The sequence below is a fragment of the Betta splendens genome, chromosome 1, assembly GCF_900634795.4.
Source record: "Betta splendens chromosome 1, fBetSpl5.4, whole genome shotgun sequence".
NCBI classification, from domain to species: Eukaryota; Metazoa; Chordata; class Actinopteri; order Anabantiformes; family Osphronemidae; genus Betta; species Betta splendens.
In genome coordinates, this window is record NC_040881.3 from 14,865,211 (window position 1) to 14,886,251 (window position 21,041).

At 44.0% G+C, this 21,041-nt stretch overlaps 2 protein-coding genes across 10 annotated transcripts; one reads left to right on the plus strand and one right to left on the minus strand.

The window, feature by feature from the left end:
- The first annotated feature begins 154 nt into the window (after positions 1-154).
- bmerb1 (bMERB domain containing 1) lies at positions 155-7,290 on the plus strand. Its single transcript, XM_029150539.2, has 6 exons — positions 155-422; positions 2,423-2,543; positions 4,209-4,282; positions 5,509-5,623; positions 6,169-6,251; positions 6,343-7,290. Exons 1-6 carry the CDS (start codon positions 335-337, stop codon positions 6,459-6,461), a joined length of 600 nt encoding a protein of 199 aa, XP_029006372.1. The 5' UTR covers positions 155-334; the 3' UTR covers positions 6,462-7,290.
- A 55-nt stretch (positions 7,291-7,345) lies between these two features.
- Positions 7,346-20,681, minus strand: LOC114855290 (meiosis regulator and mRNA stability factor 1). 9 transcript variants are annotated; one of them, XM_055511331.1, is made up of 28 exons: positions 20,537-20,681; positions 19,754-19,959; positions 18,719-19,445; positions 18,585-18,637; positions 18,240-18,402; positions 17,862-18,076; positions 17,653-17,770; positions 17,388-17,560; positions 16,589-17,107; positions 15,873-16,027; positions 15,566-15,727; positions 15,241-15,427; positions 14,924-15,102; positions 14,709-14,789; positions 14,343-14,582; positions 14,088-14,207; positions 13,783-13,961; positions 13,438-13,658; positions 13,194-13,336; positions 12,937-13,070; positions 12,566-12,768; positions 12,025-12,252; positions 11,425-11,664; positions 11,038-11,289; positions 10,785-10,845; positions 10,515-10,613; positions 10,261-10,428; positions 7,346-10,105 (listed from the first exon to the last, which is right to left on the minus strand). In XM_055511331.1, the coding sequence occupies exons 2-28, from the start codon at positions 19,907-19,909 to the stop codon at positions 9,894-9,896; spliced, it is 5,388 nt and encodes a 1,795-aa protein (XP_055367306.1). In that variant the 5' UTR covers positions 19,910-19,959; positions 20,537-20,681; the 3' UTR covers positions 7,346-9,893. The 9 variants fall into 9 exon arrangements, with proteins under 9 accessions (XP_055367306.1, XP_055367324.1, XP_029006243.1 ...); XM_055511349.1 differs by lacking the exon at positions 20,537-20,681 and having other exon boundaries at positions 18,719-18,771; positions 19,245-19,445; positions 19,754-19,895; XM_029150410.1 differs by lacking the exon at positions 18,585-18,637 and having other exon boundaries at positions 19,245-19,445.
- Positions 20,682-21,041: the final 360 nt, after the last annotated feature.

Here is a 21,041-nt window from a genome sequence, read left to right on the forward strand (position 1 = left end):
TATTTCAAGATCTAATATAGGTCTTTAAAGGACACCAGAATAAAACATGAAAAGGCCCCAAACTTTAACGTGATCGTTTTGTTTTATTTTTAACACCATCCCAGTGCCAGTGGGTGTTTCCCAAGTTCTTGCATCCCCGCCCGCAGTGCGCATGCTCCGTACATCCCCTTCTCTCCATCCACACGTCGAGCAGCCTGAAAGCTTGAATAAAGATGCTCAGCGTCTCGGGTCGCTCGCGCCTTGTCACCGGGTGAAGCTGAGTTATCGCGCAGAGTGCACGCGGAGAACTGAGCAAGGACGACCTCGCCCCCCTCGATTCGTTTGCGCGAGCGACATGGAGCTGAAGAAATCCATTTCGGACGCCGAGCGCGCGCTCAGGAGCTACGGCTCCGTGTCGGAAACTGCGTGGACGACGGACAAAGGTGAGCGTGGTGCGTGCGAACGCCTGCTTGTTAGCCTCGCGCAGTCAGACCCAGGTCCCCTCCGTGGTTTGTCGCAGAGTGTTCCTCTGTGTGAACAGCCAGCGAGCGGGCAGCGCTGCAATGGTTAACGTGTGAGTCACAAAGCTCAGGGATGTATCTATAGCGCTGCCTCGGCGCTAAAAGGCCCATTAATTCCCTGCGCGGACTGCACCGTTCGAGTAGCATCAACCTTCTACGTGACAAAAGCCTTGTGTTCAAAAGCCTGTGGGCGCTTTTCGTTCAGTCCGATCAGATGCACCAACACGAAGCAAGTGGAGTGACAGCTTTCAACAGCGGTTTTCTTCTCTAATCAGGAATTATGGCACATTTTTATTATATGACATCTTAAGACGGATTATATAAAGTTTATAGAACATATCAAAAACTCTAATTCATATTCATTTGTTTTATTTTGGTTTATAAATGACAACGACTTTCAAATTAATAGTTTTTGTCGTCATCATGTGGTTTGTGGCGTGATACTTATCTTTAAAATGACACACACATCTGGAAAGCCAGCTTTGACACACGTAAACATTACCAGCTGCAGAGGGCGGCGAATGACGCATGTGTTGACAGCGGCAACAAAGTCACAAAAGATACGACTTTCCCACTGTGTCACAGTTGGCAACACTGAGAGGTATCACGTCACAGAGACATCAGAGAGGAGCGAGGCGTGAAGAAACTTCCAGATGAGCTCAGAGAATGAACACAAGCCTGTGGATATTTATATTATTTATATTATTTATAGAACGCAAGCGCTGCTTGTGTTCACCCTGCACTTTGTATTCTGTCATCACCAGCTGTTTTGTGTGTGTGTGTGTGTGTGTGTGTGTGTGTGTGTGTGTGTGTGTGTGTGTGTGTGTGTGTGTGTGTGTGTGTGTGTGTGTGTGTTGGGGTGGGGGGGATGTTGTCATACAAATGCTGTTGTTGAGCCCCATGTGCCGCATCCTCGCTCTCCGCGCTGCTCACACCTCGTTAAGTCACAGTGACGAGCCAGTCGGTACAATTCGTTAATTGGACGTGCGGTTTACATGTGACGGTGATGTGGTTATTAAAACTGATGTTTAAACTCACTTATCCAGCTCCTTTTAATTACAGGCTGTCAACGCTGTGCAGCGTTTTTAATGGCGAGCGTGTGTGCGGCTGCTCAGGCCCCACTGAGTCGGCACATTGGCACTTTAAAGAGGCCCAGTCGGGACTTAATGCAGCTTGGTCCTGTTGATGGCGAGCACGTGGCGATGAGTGACTTTGTGCAAAAAAAAAAAAAAAGAGAGAGACAAAAGATGAGAAAAACACCTCTCAAAACTTCTCATGACGCAAACTTGGACTTGGCGCCAGCGTCACGTTGAGCGGTGATTCAACATCAGATGCACAAACAAACCGGGCCCTTCTGTGCAGACTTCTGTCTGCTGTGGTGAGTCAGCTCCGTCTCAGGACCACAGACGCAGACTGCAGGATGCTGCTGCTGCTGCGGGACGACCTGCATCTGACTGGAGACGCTGGATAAATGTCATGCATCGCATAAAGACGCATCGTTTTCTAGCAGGATGCATAAATATCTCCGAACTGGTTAAGTGGCCTTTGAAAATGTGTGACGGTGGGCGATTAAAAGGTCCTTGGCCTTTGCATGATGCCGTTGGCCGCCTCGTTGGGGTCGAGGCGTGTTGTTACGCCGCTCAGATGCTGCTGAGGGCGTCTGTTGCAGTGGTCGGAAGCAGCCGCTTCTTCATCCTCCATGTTCGCAAACACAGTTTTTTTTACCATGCTTTCACTTCATTCAGTAACAGATGCATGTCGGTGGAATAAGTTTGTGTCTGAAAACGCTGTAAGTATAAATTTATAGAGAAATAGTGCGTTATAGGATCTGAAGCAATGGTTCTAACCAACCTTCCTACATCGATTCAGTCTCTCCTGCCTCAGAGTCTTGTGTCTTCTTCTTCCTTTTTTCTGCCTCTCAGGTCACTCGGACGTGTCCATGGCAGAGAGCACCATCTCTCCGGAGGAGATCGAGGTGGAGATGGCTCGTATCCAGCGGCTGCGTGAGGTCCTGGTGCGCCGAGAGTCTGAGCTGAGGTTCATGTAAGTGGCTGAGTTAGCGTCGTGAGGTTCACATCTGCGCTTGTCGTCCCTGAGCGACCGACGAGGTCGTCCCCGTTGCCGTGACAACTGACGGCCCCATCGTGGCACACCTTCACAGGCTTCAAAGTGTTTCGCTGTGACATAGATCGGCTGTTTTAAGGCAGTTCAATACTGAGGGAAGTGTTCATTTGTCCATTGATTATTCAGAGGCCTCCGTGTGCCAATAGCTGCTGAATGAGTCACTGAGATAAACTCTCTGGCTCCTCATCAACAGCAATTGCGGAGGTTATGATTCATTATCTTTATCACAGGATTGTTGTGTCTGTGCTTTTGGGCAACGTGACAACATGGATGTTAATAACATATTAGGCTCAATGATGGAGTGATCCTCCGCCCCCAAGGCCACGTATTCATTCTTTTATTTCCAATCTTATTTTGCCCTTTCACAAAGAACAAAAATGTACTTCTATAATAAAGGGCAGATTTTTTCAAATCTTAAGGTTTCATCTACAAGCACCCACTCGCTTCCTCTTCGTTCTCTTGTCTTTATGAAATTAGGTTTGCTCTAAAACATACTAAACAAGCTGCTTCTGTTTTGAGTGAGCCTCAAAACGTTCATATCTGAGTCTCAAATGACTGAAACTTGTAGATGCTTATTTATTAATATTAAGCTGTGGAGTCTATTTAACATAATAATCAAACCAGTTATGTTCTGTTTTGTAAATGATTCATAAAGTAAAGCTTAACAATATATATAAGTCAAGCAATTTCACTAGAAACCTGTGTTTTGTGGGTCCCTGCTGGTCTTAAATGTGCATCATCAGGTCAAGGCGTCCGATGAAGCTGCTGCCGCTCACTCATTTAGCAATATTACTTCAGACGCCCACTTCATTAGGCTGCCGCGCTGCTTACGTCTCCGGCATCAGGATCTTTGTGACTCAACGCGGCTCGTCAACACACAATTAGCGGATGGAGTAGAGAAGCTGCTGGAAACCACAGAGAGCGACGCACGAGGCGGGAGGAAAACAGAGCGAGGGGGAGAAAGGAGGCGGAGGAGGGAGGTGTGAAGTGGAGCGAGGAGAAAAATGCAGAGGAAGGTGGAGAGGAGGGAGGAGGCCGCGAATGAGTCATCAACCTGATCTATCACTGGCAGGATTAAATCGGTGGCACTTGTCAGAGAGCGACCCAGGGGCCCGACGTCAGGGCTGCAGGAGTCAGAGAGCGATGAGTTACTGCATCCACGGCAGCTGACACAAAACAGTCAGTTCTGGTTCAGTGTGACTTTTTATTTGAGAAAAATGCCGTGTTTCCAGTTAGATTTGAGTCGGATCTGAACAGGGCATATGTACAATAGAGGAGAATATTGTGTGACCTGACGATGGCACCAGATGAAACATCACAACATCATAAAATGGTTTATGCAGTTGGGCCTCGACTGTGGGGACCAGATTTAATGACCCTCACCCGCGAGGTGAACCTGACAGACACACGGCTCAGCGAGATTAAACGGGAAAAGTGGCCCAGTATGTTTTAGCTTTGTCTGCACTCAGGCTTCATATAACTCTGTCCACCGTCATATGGGTCAGAAACAGATACTCACAGAGGCAGAGGAAGCAGATGATACACCGAGCTGCTCTTTAATCTGATGAGCTGTTTTCTTTCTAGGATGGATGACATTCAGCTCTGCAAAGATATCATGAGCTTAAAGCAGGAGCTGAGGCAGATTGTCGCAGTGCCAGGTATAGTGAAAGACACACACACACACACACACACACACACACACACACACACACACTGATTGACATATAGTGAGAAAAAGCTTGAGTGATACATTGACGTCAGATGCATCACACACAGCGACACGTACATGACGCCTGGCAACAGGAGGAAGATGTATGTGTGTGTGTGTGTGTGTGTGTGTGTGTGTGTGTGTGTGTGTGTGTGTGTGTGCCACATGATTGCTCATCTAATATTATTTATTTTATTTTATATTATTTTATTTTATATTATTTTAAAATCAATTACACAGAGTAAGGGGGGGTCAAAAAAGAAAAAGAAGCAACAGCACAATCTAATAGAATCCAACACAGAAGCTGCTTACAGTATGTTTGCATTATGATCTGAAAAGGATTTATTTGCCATAATTTGTCATAATTTATTATGTGATTTTTTTAGTGCTGATTTGAATTCAGTTCTGGAGCCGTTGGTGTTAATGTTGGTTGTGATGTTGTTGTGGCAGAGTGGAGTTCAGAAATGAATGCATGAAAACAACTCAAGGTTCAATTGCAAACTTCCATCCCAGTTTCAGAGCTTTATTTGAATAACTACCATAAAATGTCCATCATCATCATCGTGGTAACTGCAAGATGAACAGCAGACGACCCGCCCTCGGCCCATGTGACATTGGATCAGTGCTGTGAACATGATGAGAGTCACGTGACAAACAGACCCTGGCTCCTTCTCTGTGCTCGTGGTAGACCCCCCCTCCTCCTGCACCGCTCCACTTTAGTTCCAGATGGCAGCGAGAGAAGAGCTGATGTTTGCACTCTCTGCTCGAGCTCGCTTTCGCCGATAGATGAGACTCCAGCGGTGGCAAACAGCTCATGTACCCGAGTCCTGTGTGTGTATGTGCACTTGGAATTTTTGTTTCTTTGTTGTGTGTAAGTTGTGTAAGTGAGACAGAATGATTGTGCAGCTGTGAATGAAAAATTCCTTTTCCAAATGAAATAAAACGTTTGCTGAACTACGTCAGTGAAGAAAGGTCAGGGTCCGTTTGTGATGCGACACTATTTAGGAGCTGGCTGACTTCAGTCAAAGGTCACTTTGTTAGAATCAGGTCAATACATGGTATTTGCAGTGTAATTTAATGTTGAAAGGGAGCTATCGACTGCATGCCCATCCCCCCCAACATTAAGTCATAAACAAGACTCAATAATTCATTTTCTTTCGCCCCTTTCTCTGCCAGAGAAAGACAAAACGAAGAAGCAACGGCAGCGGGAGGAGGAACTGATCCTGAAGATCCATAAGCTGGTTGAGAAGCGAGACTTCCTGGTTGACGATGCAGAGGTGGAGAGATTAAGGTAGAGCCATGAGACGGCTAATATCCGTGAAGTCGCAGGCGGCCGTTCACACCAGCCTCTGTTCCTACACCGTATACACAGAGGACGGCTTAGAAACAGCAGGAAGGAGCCTCATTAGAGCAAATGTGTGAAACAAGCGCGAGCGGGAGTGAAGGCGGGGGACTGGGTGCGCTCATCATTACAGCGCTGCCCGCTGTCTGTGCGCGTGGGAGGGAGGCCGATGACCATGGAGCCGTGCTGTCGTTTCCTTCTCCGTCCTCCACAGTCGACCAACGGTGTGATGATGTCTAGAAAGACAAGATCAAGAAGATCCCAGGATGGTTGGAAATTACTGCACCAGCATCCGAGAGTCTTAATGAGAAATGAGTTTTATATAGTAAAAAATCCTGAAGAAATCAGAAAGCCTGAACCTCAAAGAGCCAAAATGTGATAAAAAAATATAGTTGTATATGGTATAAGTCATGTACAGTAATTACAAGCATCCATTTATTTGAAGCGGTTCGCTTTTGATTGACCAACTAAGACGTGACCGTGCTCTGCCGCAGGGAGAAAGAGGAGGACAAGGAGATGGCAGAGTTCCTCAGGCTGAAGCTGATGCCTCTGGAGAAGAAGCTTAAAGTCGCACAACGTGAGTGAAGGATAAAAATAACCCACTGTCAGGAGAAGTGTGTGTGAATCATTTCATAACTTCTTTCACCTCTTCTTCTAAAAACGACAAGATCCTCCGAAGCCGAAAAGACAGATTCCAGAGCCGCCTCCCAACAAACCCTCCGTCACCAAGTCGGGGGTGGCCATCATTAAGGACTGCTGCGGAGCCACGCAGTGCGCCATCATGTAGCCGACCTCCACGTGACCCAAACACGCCTGCACCACACGACCGGCCATACATCACTCCCTGTGCCCCAGAGAACCAGAACCCCAGACGTCTGGACACGGCTCCCTAATGAGTAACGCAAGAAGCATGGATAGTGTAAATATAAAGCGTGTCGAGTTAATAGACGGGGTCATTCCTTTCCTTTCAGTGTGGCTGTAGTCTACGATTATATGTACATGTAGGTAGAGAACTACAAGCACAATGTCCATAAAGTCAAGCGCAGGTGCTGGGGTTCTGGGTCCCACAGGAAACACACCTGCTGTCTTTGGTCAGTCTGGGTTTCTGCTCCCACATAGTTTTTAATGGAAACCACGACTCTACAGTTCTATGCTCATTCCCATCCACGAGGTTCAGCAAACAACCAGGCTACAGATTACGATATTTTGGCAGATGGTGAAAGCTGACAAATTAACAGGCACACAATAAGGTGAGGAAATACTGCATCCCGGTCACACGAGCATCAGTCACCAACATCCAAGTCATTGTGTATATATATTGCCGACAAAGAATATTCATCCTCTGGAATTTGTCTTGCATTTTTATGATACAGCAGGAGATGGATGCAACTCTTGTAAATGCCTACAATAGATGGTGTGTGCTTGAGTGTATTTAGGGCGCCGGTGACTCAAGCACAGTGTTGCTCCGTCACTCAAAGTCCCTTCTGATTACGTAGCGTTCTGTAGTAGTAGTGAAGTTATGAAGGTCCCAATGTTGAATATTGAACAAATATGCAGAAAATAAGCTGAAGCTAACTGTACATACATGTTTAAATAAAGAGCATCTTTCAGAAAAACGCTGTATGATTTGGTTTGGTAATTTAAAAAGGACCACAAAACACAGGAAACAAATAATGCTTGTGAAATTTATTAACAGATTTGGTCCCTTCAACATGTTACACTGTTCCAGTGTGTGTGTGTGTGTGTGTGTGTGTGGTGCGGCAGTACGACTGTGAGGGGAAGGGAAGGTGCGGGTCAGGTAAACAAAAATAATCACTAGACAGGAGTTTTGGGGTAAACAGTGTTGACTAAAGGAAGTCATTTGCAAGCAAGAGCAAGGCTGTCGTTGTCGACCTGCAGTTCTATACCTGTTGTGTAAAGAAATTGTAAAAGTAAGACATAGGGAAACACTTGCATCCAATTAAAGAAGCCAACACAGTTTTCATTTTCAAACCCCAAACAAAACTCCATTTATGCTTTTCACGAACCAAAACTATGCAAAAGTGCATATTATGACGTGGACACTAGCTTCACACTGGTGTAACCAAAAATAGCCAGCTGGGAAGTTAAAATAGATCCGAGTTAGTTGCCACTGCTGTTTGAGTGCTAGGGATTCCTCAAACCCACAAAGTAATGAATTTATATGGCCTAATTCAAATCCGGACGTTCAATGTGAGCATTTTAAGCCATTTTCTCTAGTAAATCTAAATTTATTCTGAACCGCTTGTTCCTTCATCATAACCCCCCCCAGTTAAATGCGGCACGAGAGACAGGAGCCAGAACCGTCCCATTTACAAACTGGCACCGCAGACACTTTGATGAGTTGGCAGGTGGATTCTCCCAGCATTAAAGACTTTTCACACCCAGGCAAAAATAAGTGTGACAAAGAAAGAAACATGCGCTGTAAAACATTATGCCAAACACTAAACTTGCACAGAAACTGAATAAATGGGCTCCTGCCCATTTCATGAACCTGTTCTCTGAACACAAACGCAGCAACCCTTTGACTTCAGCAGTGCCTGGGCCGTGCTCAACTTCATGGGCGGCCAGCAATATTTAGTGGCACTTCAGCAGCTTGCAGTCTGGTAAATACTTGAGACAGAAGGCAACAGAACACCAACATACACCAATAAGTAAAATCTCATCTGTGAGGGATGTAAGGAGTGGGAGGTAAGACGGCAGTTTCCTTCAGCGCCGTGGCAAATACAAGCCATTGTAAAAGCCCGGCAAACTCCAGAGAGCTACAGGGGGTTCTCTGTCTATCGAGGGGGCTCCTCGGGCCCCCCACCCCCCCCACACTGCTCCACAAACAGCACATTACCTCCTGCTCCGCATCTTCCCCTAAAACTTACAACTGTTTAGGTACTCATTAAAAATCAAAACTCAGGAGGGCTCACGACTCCCCTCAAATGCATCAACTCTGTGTGGACAACACCACTGACCCAGCGGCTACCAGCAACAAGGTTGACTCAAAAAACCCTGAGCGTTTTCATAGCAACTGTGAGAGTGAAGTCATACTTAACATACTTAAAACATGGCGGAAATAAAAGACTGATCTTACTATCGTCTGTCAGCTCCTCCTGGGCTTACACCCTGCATAAACATATTTATGCACACTTCACACAGACTTCTCCCGTGTAAACCACACACCGCTAAAAGAACAAACACATTAACTGCTGGCTAAAGACAAAGTATATTTCAGTTGCTGCCACAGCTTGTCTGTTTGGATTCTTAAAGAGCCACCCACTTCGCTTTTAACCTTCATTTATGGCCTCAGGGGTGGGTTTGCTGTAAATCAAGTCAAATTACATGGATACTAATTCCTGAGAGCAACGCTGGTCACAGTATCAATCAATAAGCTTCGGATTCAAACATAATTGTTCAAAAAAACCTTTGCTTCAGAAACGAATTGTTTCTCTCTAGTCCTAACACTGAATTGCCACTAGTTACACTGCACCGTTTAGCCAAGCTCTTCTCCGGACTAAACACTGCATATTACAAACAGAACTGGTAATATTGCCTGTAAGACACAAAAGGTGAAATTATACCTCAAACCGAAGCTACCTTCTCACTCGGATCAAACAGGCAGGCGATGACACGTTTGCCTGGGGAAGTAAAAATCGCCAAAAAGTTTAAAAAGGCGTTCAAAAGTGGAATTTTCTGTCTTTGGGAAGACAGAAAATAACTAAATAAATAGAAAGGTTATTCGATAGGTCATGAACAAAACATCACGTTAAACCTTTCAATTTAATAAACTGATAATGTGGGGAGCTATAAAACCTAGTTCATTCCCAGCACTTCTTCCATCGTTTACTACCTCGTGTAAACAGTGGCAACTAACCCAGCTTTATTTTTACGTTTGTAAGCCAGCAAATGTGTAACTGTGATTCTAAGGTGAGGGTACATAAATAACTTCCTCCTGGCTTGAAATCAAAGACAGAATATGATAAGTGAATGTGATAAATGTATAAAATGCAGAAAATCTGCAGGAAGAAAAAAAAATCACAGCTTGGGTAACATTCAAATGAACATAGAGTTACAGGGTGGAAAAATGCCACAGCCAAATAGGATGTACAGGGTGCAATTTCATTGCTTTCTAGTGTAGCTGGTCACTTCTTGTATTTAGAGTTACACTATACTGCTCTGCATGTATACGACTGAGTGTGTGTGCTTGAATGAGTCAGACGCCTGCTGTGAAAGAGAAATTGGCAGCTAGCTTGATTCTGCTGCGTGATGCTCTTCTGCTGGGATTGTCCACAGACAAGGGGGTCTTTGTGAGGGTGGCTGGTTGTGACTTTGTGCCTGTGAGGTCATCTGTGCTGCAGGACTGCTTAGGTGGATCACACGCGCAGTCAGTGCCTGATGCAGCTGCCGATGCAGGTTCGTCGTCATCTGTAATAAAAAGCAGAAAAGACCGAGTTTGCATCTAACAAAAAAGAGGGCAAAGGTGCAAGCAGAAGTGTGATCTGTGGCCTCTCATGCCATTCAAGTGTTTTTATAAAGCCTATACGATATTCCAGGAAAATCATTTGAAAACACAAACTGACCTGTTGGTGGAGAAGTTTTCTCCTCAAAGTGTATAAGGTCTGTCTGCTGGAGGAGAACAGGGTCAGGATGGAGCTGAGGTGACGGTAGACAGGAGGGTACAGGACCGCACAGCAGATCCACAGGAGATGACAAACACAGTAGCTCTGACTCAGAAGCTACCTTGTTACCTAGAAAGAGGTGGTGATTTATTTTACTCATTTGAATTAAGAATACATAATCAGAAAAAAAGCTAAGAAACCAATGTGCGCGTTACTTGGACTCTGGGCTCCAGATGTGTTAATCGGGCTGTCTCTTGGACTTTCTGCATTCTCTCCTGGTTGGGGGCTGTTGGTGACTGAAGAGCTTGCTCTTGCTAAACGCAATACACAGGAAGTTTTACAATAACATATACTTTGTTAATCACTAGAGACTTTAGGGATTAATGTGGACAGGCAGATGCATTTATAGTGCCAGATGTTCCAAGCTCAGTGTTTTGCCATGTGGCCTAAACCAGGAACTGAGTGTTTGCGGATATTACACTTACCTTTCATATCGTTCTTCAAAACGATAATCCTCTTGTGACCATGTCCTTTGATCCAGACCACCTGATGATGTGCCACAAAACACAAAGGTAAAGCTCAAGTTTTGTGAAAAAGTTTGTGTTTTCACTGCCTTAAGGGGAGGCAATAAATCAAATATTCCTAATTAGACTACATTACTATCTCCTCCTTGCATTCGGAGACCTGCAAAGACGAGTCTCTCTATGGTACAAGTCTGTACTGAATTATTGCTCCCACCTGTGGAATAGCACTGAGTAGCTCGTCAGTGCTGGCATATCCATAGGAGCGAGGTTCAAGGCTGCAGCCTGTAAATTTGTTGTAAGCCCCCTGGAACTCAGTCAGGAAGATCTGGTTGTAATGGTAAGTGTGGAGCAGGGCACGTATGTTACGGGCAAACTGGTAAAGCCTTGTCAACCTCACCCAACCTTCAACTTGACCACTAGCAGTGCTGCCAGCTTTTCCATTTTCATCACTTTCCCGGTTGTATAGCTGGTAAAGGAAAAACAAACATTCAGTTTATCACATGTAAAAAAAAAAAAAAAAAAAAAAAAAAAAAAAAAAAAAAAAAAAAAAGCTCAAAGAGGAAACAAGAACAGCACAACTTCTCTCTAATCGTCTACTTACCTCAACGAGGTAGGGCAGGCTCTTAAGTAACTCACTAAGGGAGAGAAACCCATATTCACAAGGGTTGAGTTGAACTCCGTGGACAGTCGAATAATATTGGCTGAGCTCCTCCACCTTCAGGCCATTGATGACCAGGTCTTCGTCTTGAGACATGAGTATGGCCAGTAGCTGTGAGGTGAGGGAGCGTAGAGACTTCCTGTTTATCAACTGCACTTCACGACCCTCTGAGCCATCCACCACCTAGAGACATAAAACAAAATTACAGATAAACATTTCATTCCAGTGTTGTAGACAAAACTCATTGAACGCCAAATGTCCTAAATGTCCTTGACTTTGGTATCATGGTTAGGTGTGTTTACATTGACTACACCAGATAAAAACACTGCCTTAAAACTGGTGTAAATTATTTACTAGAGTATATTTGAGAGCTTCTCTCTTGAAAGCTCAGCTTTGAGAAGCGGTCACCCATTCAGCGGAAATGCTTATGGTACGATAATGGAAAGTGGATAATACAATTCTTTTAAATTACTGATTTCCCACCAGATCAAAAATGTATGGCAGACTGGCAAATTCACATGAATGCAGGCCATCCTTGCATACCTTAACAACATGGCAAAGTTTGGTTAGTAGAGCTGGCAGGGAGCCGGCATCATAGTCCTGCAGGCGTAAGCCATAACCGAAGGTTTTGCTGTACTCCGTGAGCAGCTGGCTGACTGGAAGGCTCGAGTTTTTTTGACCCCGAAGCAGCTTGACCAGCTGAGCTGCCAGAGCCTTGATGCGCTCCACTTCAGTAAGAGTCAACATTTTCTCCTCCCCACACTCCAATACCTGGCAAAGGAAGTAAACACGTTTCTTAAAAAGGTTTATATAAAACTAAACACCAAATTTGAGCATAAAAATACTTAATTTGAGGGGAGCTCATCTCTATAGGAGGAACCGGAGAGAAAAGGCAGAAGGACACACTTCTGACGGACTACTACTGGCATTTAATGAGGCACTTTAAAATAGCCCAGTGTGTCACTGCTATAATTATATGTATAAAATTCATCAGCATTGATATTCTGTTTATTTAATGTATCTGATGTTTTTGTTGGGACATCAAGAAGCACAGGGTATTATACAAAGAGAAGACCTTACTTACCATCAGCACATCAGGGATTGCTTCAAACAGCTCAATGAGCTTCGTGAACCCGTAGTAGCTGAGCTTGCACTGGCGACCAAAGTGGTGGTGGTAGGTGGGGATGAACTTACTGAAGGGCATTCGGCAGTGAGGTTGGTGACGTAGCAAGTCCACCACCTCCTTCCCAAACTGCTTTGTGCGCTCCATTTCATCAACTGTCCGCTCTACAGGAAGACAAAGGACTCAGTGGCAGTTCCACCTTTGAACGGCTTTTAGGCATATTTGTTTAATTATTAATGTTTACCTTAGACAAAAAAATTTTTGGATCAACAGAAATTGTATAAAGCATGAACAGGTACACTCATAGGTGTTTATAGCTAGTTTAATCCAACCTCTCTTTGGTACAGAAATCACTGTGTCTGTATCTTGCTGTGTGATGGTAATGGTAGTGTCAGGGATCTCAGTCAGCAGGTCCATTAGGTCACATATCCCGTAGTCTATCACCCTCCAGTCTCTAGAGAAGCACCTGAATAGAAATTGCAAGTAACCAGGGTATTATTACTCAAACACATCTCAGCAAGTTAAGACATTTTAAGAATATAGGGATCAGGGATCAGGTTATCCACAACCACAAGCAATGTTGACTGACCAGTGGTAAGCTTGCATGAAGTCGTTGATTGACACTTGTTTGCTGGCCTGAAACTTAAGCAGTTTTAGCAGGTCTTGTGTGAAGCGCTTCACCTGAGCACGATGGGTCAGAGTCAAGAGACGTTTGGTACCCATACCAAGGATCTATGGGTAAACCAATTAAAAAAAAAGATGTAATACTTTTATACTACTTTTAATACTACTAATTTAAACCTCTGCATATTGTATGATGTTTTTGCCTCTACCTGCAGGACATGTGGCACAGCCTCCAGAAGCTCCATCAGTTTGGAGTAGCCATAGTCTGAGACACGGCACTGCTTGGCAAAGTGATGATGGTATGAGGGTATGAACTTGCTGATGGGCATGATGCATGATGGCTGACTCTTCAACAGATCAATAATCTCTCGGCTAAATTGGATGAGCTGTGGATTACCAACGGGACTCTTGCAGCGCTGAATCCATGGCTCTGAAGAAAGAATTTTACAAAATAAGTATTACATATTTAAATATGACACTGGTAGAAATAATCTGAATCAAGTGCTTAATGTTAATTGAAGAGAGAAAATTTTAAAAATTGTAAGTGATCCTACCAGTATTTGGTGCTGGAGGTTTGTTGTGTATCCACTTGATGATTTTGAACCCATTCTGAGCTGTTACTATTGTGATACTGGGAACACAGGTAATGAGGTGCTCCAGGGGAACACCACCCTCCAGTGTTTCATTGCCAAGTTGCAGTGGCCTGAATTTTGCAGCATAGCAGTCAGGAAAACTAAAAGAAAAACACATCACTGACTTTATATAATCTGGGAAAAAGTGTGTGTCATTTTACAGATTTCTTTTATATAATCTGGGAAAAAAAAGTGTCATTTTACAGATTTCTTTTACAGCAGCTTACCTAAGCAATGGAAGGGTACCCTCATGTGAATGCAGTAAACTGTGGACATCAGAGGTCAAAGTGCTCAGAGACATCACAGTAAACGGAATTTTGCAGGAGTCTGGGTCAAAGTCAGCCTCACTAAAAAAAAAAACAGAGAGCAAATATTGAGAACTAATGCCTAAATTGTACTTTTGAAATAACTGGGTAGTCAGTGTAATGTTGGGCCATGCTACTCACAAAATGTTTAAATCATATTTAAAATAATGTAATAACCTAAAGTCCTGCTGTGCATAGTGTTGTCTGCAGACAGGTTCATGATACTCGAGCTCTTCAAACACCACAGGGCTTCCACTTGCTGAGGAGGAGCCCTCCTGGGACTGTGAAGACCCCAGTGGACTCTGGCGGATTAGGCTGCTGGGCAGAAGGCACACAAGCCTCGAGCCTCCCTGTTCCCTTACCGCAACCACCTCCGGTAGTCTGTAGAGGTCCCCAGTTGAAAGCTTGCGGGAATATCTGGAGTGGTGAAAAAAAAGCATTAGCATTCATCTTACTGCAATGGATACAGTTTTGTCCAAGTAGGAAATAATAAACTACCGTTTATTAAGTTTGAAAACCTTGAGTTAAAAACCAAATGCTTACTTTTTCTCATAGATCTCTGTGAACTTGAATAGAGGAAGACAATTGGCAGGTGCATCTTGGAGAATGCTTCTGATCTCAGTGCTGTAGACAAAGACAAAGTTAAAATATGCCAAAATAAACAAGACAGACAGACATCCCTTGATCGCCATCAGCCAATGAATACAACTTCTGTCTATCATTTTCACTGAGCTTCTATGGTAACAAAAAAAGCCTACCTGAGCATGGTGAGGGATTTATTGCTGCTACCAGTGATCAGCGACACCTGAATGCGTTTTCCTCCGATCTTATAACGATGTAGGCCGCTGACAGCACTGATGGCCTGTTGTAGTGACAACATCTGAATAATGGCCTTCAACTGATAGTCTGTGTGGGGGCTAAGCTCTACAGCTTTGACCTAGACACAACAAAGTCATGTTTAGGTGGTTCACATTCATTCAACATATTCAGTCTAAAGAAATGGTTCAGAGTCAGAATAATTCTACAACAAGTTTAAAAAAAAAAAAGGGAAAAAAGAAGTCCCCCTCAGTCTTACCCGTCCATATCTAGAAAAGGTGTCGTGCAGAGTTTGCTGGAGATCTTTGCGGGACATACGATAGTCCAGGTTGGCCACCTGAATCTCTGCCCCATCAATGAATTGCTCATAAGAACCTTCAGGGCAAGGGCTACGGGGTACAGCCAGCAGTGGTGAGGAGCGGCTAGACAGGCAGGGGGATGCACTCCTACAGTTAGAAACAGGGAAGAGAACTTTACATTTTGCAAGGGAAACGTTTTAGAAATTTGTGTGTCTTTTTTTCTTAAATAATGAATTCCATAAACCAATTTAGCCAAGCATAAGCAATTTACACCCATATCATCACCTGGAGGACCAGGAGCCCTGGGAAAGGACAAGCGGACTGAAGCTCCTGTGCAGGGTTAATTTGCTGAAGGCTGAGGGTGTGCTAATCTGGAACTCCCCCGAGTTTCCTTCCCTTTTTTCTACAGGGGACTCTGACACTCGACGAGGACTAGAGCCTTCTCTTCTACATAGAAAGAAGAAAAACGAGGGAACATGGGTAAGAGCTGGCTGCATATGGACTTTAACACCCACTACGTTCACAACAGTTTGTAAAATTACACAATATAAAATGATAGGCCATTGTTTACATTCTTTTTCAAAATGTGTACCTTCTCCTGTACAGGGATTCTCCAGCGATACTAGGCTTTTTAACTTGCTCCAAGGTTCCCATTTCACCATTACTGTGGGGGGAAGAGGAAGCTGCACGTACTTCATCCAAAGGGTGAAAGTCTGTTCTAGGCTTGCTCTCCAAACCAGCCAGCTCCTGAAAAGCAGCAAATATTATGTTGACTGACTGCCTACTGTTCATGTGTTTGACTTATTGGGGAATGCAAGTTCATTTTGTACCTTTACATGACTAAATCTCATGTGAAGAATAAATAAAGCCTACAGAAGACATACTACAGATAGTATGGCTTTATTTCTGTTATGTTATAATAAAAACAAAAACAAACAAACCAATGTAAAAACAGCACGGGCTAAATTCAGCCACACAAATGAAGGCACAGGGTCAGACTTGTAGTATCGCAGCAAAGGGGGGGGGGTGGACAAAAACAAACAAACAAAAAAATATATTATAAGCTAATTTCATGCATTAACGTGATTGTATGATTAATGCACATGCAGGACAAGAGGGGCCCATGTACAGCACTAACAACTATCATTGCAGATTAACAAGCAGCCACAAGCCGTTAGTCAAAGCAAGAAGAAAACGAGACTGAAGGACACTGGGCAGGGGAATAAGGCTGTTATTTACAAAGCAGCCCAGACAAGGACAGAGGGCAATGGATGTTAATGGAAAGCAGGCACTGGCGAGTCTGCTGACCTGTAAGGGTTTGGCTGGAGTACCACCAGGAGGCCCACTACAGCCCCTCCTTGGGCTGTAGAGCCTTTCAAGCACTTGGCCAGAGGTGTGACTAGGGCGCGTTGCTCGCCGCGGTCTCCTGGGTGACCTGGGCTTCTCCAGGGGCAGAAAGGAAAAAGAGGATATAGATGGAGGAGGCGCAAACACTGAATCCTGACTTTCATAGGGTTGGGGCAGAGTTGCATTTTGAGGCAAGGGATGAGACTGAAGCACAGGCTCAGGACTTGCATAGTCTCTGGGATGTGGGGAGAAGGAGAGGCTGATTCTGCGGCCAAAGACATCCTCATTTTCCATTCTCTTGCGGGCGCGTGCAGCTGCCTCAGGGCTGCCAAACCGGAGGACTGCTGAGCCCTGGGACATGCTCAGCACCTTGCCGCCACAGTTGTCTGACAGGCGGCGGAGCCTGAGCTTCACAGCATTCCGTAGACTCTTGTCACAGTTGACAGGAAGGTTGTGCACATAGAGGAAGTTGTAACTGGGCTGAGGGAGTGGAGGGAGAGACAGCGTGCCTTTCTGGTTTTTATAGTTTATACAAATAAATTTTACAGTTTCCCTCTTAATTAAAAAAACATTTGAGAATACCTGAGATACAACTTTATTTTTAATTTGAAATTATTCCTAAAAATCCAATTTATCAGCCCTATTCTTTGCCCTCACAAATGAGATTGTGTCGTTTTAGTTTTACCAGCACCAACTTGTTTTATATAATAGAAGAAACCACAAAAGCATTTAAAGTGCTAAAGCATTTGGTACGACCTACCTGTGACTTGACAAGAGTTCGTGGTGGCAGATCAGCTGTAATCTCCTGAAAAGCCACATGGCGATGGGCATGCTGCAACAGGGCTGGAGATGTATGGCTGCCATGGACCAGAACTACTTGGAAACCATGGCGATGACGCAAGTCGCTCAACTCACTTGCAAAGTTCACATCCGCTGGCATTGATAAAATAAAATCAATTATGATGGCAATTCAAATATGTAAACTCTTTCAAAAACTGTTTATTATAGATATGAGCTGAACTCACAGGATACTAGCACAACAGTTGCAGGTGCAGTGTGGGTCTCGGCAAAGCGGCGTAAGCTCTGACGAAGCTTGTCATCAGCCGCATTCTTGGCTGTGGCGTTGATATGTGCAACAGTAACCTTATGGGCAAAAGTACGTTTCAAATGATCTTTTTTCTTAAGTCACACTATACACATGGAAGCTTTTCATTTCAGGAAACATTGTTTGTACCTGGCAGTTATTGAGCTCTTGGATGACGGCTTTGCTTTCCTTGCTGATATCACAGACACAAATGAATTCTGCCTCACGATGACCTTGAAAGAAATGGCTACGAATACGCTGGACCACAGCTCCAGCAGAACGCCCACTGGGAACACTACAGTTCTCAATGTCCCAGAAGACGCCCACTGGAGGGATGTTCTCAGGACCATTGTTCTCTGGAGATCCTAGCAAACGAATAACACCATGAGAAAACAAATTCTAAATCTATTCAGTTACATTGAGTTCAATGCTAGCAAAGAACCTTTCACATGCTGCTTACTCGTATGAGTTTGCACTTTCTAAATTTAGATGTGATGCAAAAATCAATTTAAAACTGGGCCTACTAACCATACTTCTGACCAACATTGCCAAGGCCGGTCAATGGCATGAGCTGCATACCATCTGAAGAAGTGCCGCAGCCATTACAAATAGGGACAGGAAGAGAAACAGTCTGGGGAATAGGAGCACTAGGCCACATCTTGTCTGACTCTGATGAAAGATCATTTATGGGCTGCAAATAGGCAAACAAAAATGGGCAACAATTATATCAACAGCAAGTAATACTATGAAAACAGTATTTAATACCACCATATAAAACCTTTCCTTGACTGGGTAATACATGCCAATAGAAAAACCTTATCTAAGCAACTGTCAATACAAAAAGCCACAGTGATTGAAAAGTACTCTACCAACCTTTAATAAGCACTCCTTGCAGTAGTGTGCACCCTTCACCAAAACCGTGCGTTCTACATTTAGATGCAAAGGATTAGAACAGAAGTGTGCTGAGGTGGTTGTAGTAGTGACGGTGGTGGTGGTGGTGTGATCACCAAGTGTGCCTCTCTGCGATCTTCTGATGGCTGATGGACTGCAAACACCATAGCTGTAGCAGCCAGAAGAGGCCAAACAAGTGCCATGCAAATTGCCAGATAGAGAAGAAACAGGAGGAGATGAAGCTAGAGGGACTGAGGAGGCAAACAGGTTGGCCTGACTGCATGGAAGGGATATAGCTGGGCAAGTATGAAGCCCTAAACAGCAGGGGAGGTAGGAGTGTGAGGACACAGGCTGACAGGTAGCAATAGCAGCAGGCAGATGAGGTTGGCATCTGAGCAAAGGATTTGTGGCTTCATTTCCACTGTTCAGGTTAAGCTTATGATGGTTATGAGATGTGGCCACAGAGCAAGGCCCAGACTTGTTAATACTGTTACTGCTGACGACAGGGGCTCCTGGAGAGCCTTGGGCCACATAAAGTGAGACAACACCAGCAACGCTGTTACGTCTACCAACAACATCTCCACCACCCAATAGTCCATAGCCATCTCTGCTGCAGTAATCACAGTGAGTGCAAATGCTTACTTTGGGTCTAGACCCCTCTTGCTGCTGTGGTAGTTGTTGTTGGTGGGTGTCTTGTGTAAGCTGTGGAGGCAAGCAGGGAGGAAGCAAAGGGAGAGTGGCCAAAGAGAAGGGTTGGGATGACTGCGAGGTGGTATGGTGTGGGGGTGGAGGAGGAACATCTCTTAATTCCAGCACGGCCTTTCTGCTTTCCATGTAACTGTTCTGAAAAATAGCAAAAAAAGTTTGTGGTGGTGTTAGAAAATCAATTAACGTAGCAATAGCATAGCACACTACAAAAAAGTAGTAATAATATTAGTGAAGTAATAATATTAATGATAATAGTGTGCTGACAATAATAATGATAAATTCTGAGATGGGACAAAAGTCCTGATAAATTAAATAGTAATTTTTTGAATGTACCAAAATTTCAATTCAATCAAGTTATGAAATACATATTAAAATCAAGCTCCCCCCACCCATCAAGTCTCTGTAGAGGCCCCAAAATTAATCACAACCAACTGAATACCTACTTGTTTATCTGTGCGATGAGGGGTGGGGGTTTCACTGGTGGAAAAGCAGTCTTTAAATTTCCACAGTAGGCCTGAGGCCTCTGTTTTGGGGGGACTGAGCCATGGGAAGGGTCTAGAGCTGCATGTGGATCTCTCCTCTCCCAGTCCTTCCATCATACAACCCAGATGTCTTTCACCATAATTTCATCTCTCTTCTCTCGCTCATGCTTTCGTGTTAAAAAGAAACCAAAGTTTACAACAGTTACACCTAGCGTTACAACGCGTTTTATGTAGATGTGTGTGCAGTCCTTTAGTTAATATTAACCAAGAATTCGATTGAAGTCCTTGCTGACTAGCCTACTAAAAGAATCTACGTTAAAAATGAGGTTGACACTCAACACAGCAGCCTAACGATCTAAAACAAAAGGAACATAGCGTATAAACCTCTTGAAAGTTTTCTTTGTTTTCTAGAGCTAACGTTATTAAAGTAGCTACGTTTACCAAAGTGCACCATCTACACTTACCCAGCGGACGAGAAGCTACAAGCTAACACGCTGACATTAACGTCGCCTTTCTGCGACTAACTAATAATGATTCTTGATAAATCAGGTGAGATCTGCTAAGGCTAGCTGCTAACCCGATGGCTGAGGCAAGCGCTAACAACAAGCTAGCAACAGGCTTATTTAGCACTTATGTACAAATGAAAAAGGACAACTGCTCCTACGTGCCTCTGTTCTTAAGTTAAAAGCAGTATTATCCAATAATGGTGAACAAATAGAGGAAAGAAGTTGGCTGCTTGACTACCTGAGACGGCCTTGTCTGCTACATCTCTCTCCGAGAACCATTCTTCCTCTACCTGTTTCCAAGGGAACGCGCATCTTTTGTAACCTACTTTTGCCACAAATCAGGCCAAGCTGTCGCAAACGTTACTGTTGGTGAATGCTAAACGTGATGGTCAGGATCACGGTTGCAGTAGACGCCTGTATTTTGGCTTCTGAGTTGAATGTTAATGTATGTGATTTAATTGTATACGTTGCAGGCAACATGTGTTTGCTACTAATAAAACTAATTTCTTATATTAATGTTGTACCGTTTCCTTCACTACACATTAAACAGAAATATTATATTTTTTTACTCCACCAATGACAGGAAACGCTTAGACTACATACACATATACATAATCGACATTATATTTGTTAATCAATGCAAAAAACAATTAAAAAGAATTCCTTCTGGAAATAATGCAACTGAAAATGCTGTCTATTTATTAATGTGTCATTATCTTCTTTTGTATAACCATGAATTTAAG

What these genes read in the sequence shown, in the direction of transcription:
- bmerb1 (XM_029150539.2), top strand. Translation starts at nt 335, where the DNA reads ATGGAGCTGAAGAAATCCATTTCGGACGCCGAGCGCGCGCTCAGGAGC. An exon ending in TGCGTGGACGACGGACAAAG is followed by an intron (nt 423 to 2,422) that starts GTGAGCGTGGTG and finishes TCTGCCTCTCAG; the next exon opens with GTCACTCGGACGTGTCCATG. An exon ending in GAGTCTGAGCTGAGGTTCAT is followed by an intron (nt 2,544 to 4,208) that starts GTAAGTGGCTGA and finishes TTTTCTTTCTAG; the next exon opens with GATGGATGACATTCAGCTCT.
- LOC114855290 (XM_029150374.1), bottom strand. Translation starts at nt 19,909, where the DNA reads ATGATGGAAGGACTGGGAGAGGAGAGATCCACATGCAGCTCTAGACCC. An exon ending in AACTGTTGTGCTAGTATCCT is followed by an intron (nt 17,561 to 17,652) that starts GTGAGTTCAGCT and finishes TATCAATGCCAG; the next exon opens with CGGATGTGAACTTTGCAAGT. An exon ending in AAATCCCTCACCATGCTCAG is followed by an intron (nt 14,790 to 14,923) that starts GTAGGCTTTTTT and finishes CTTTGTCTACAG; the next exon opens with CACTGAGATCAGAAGCATTC.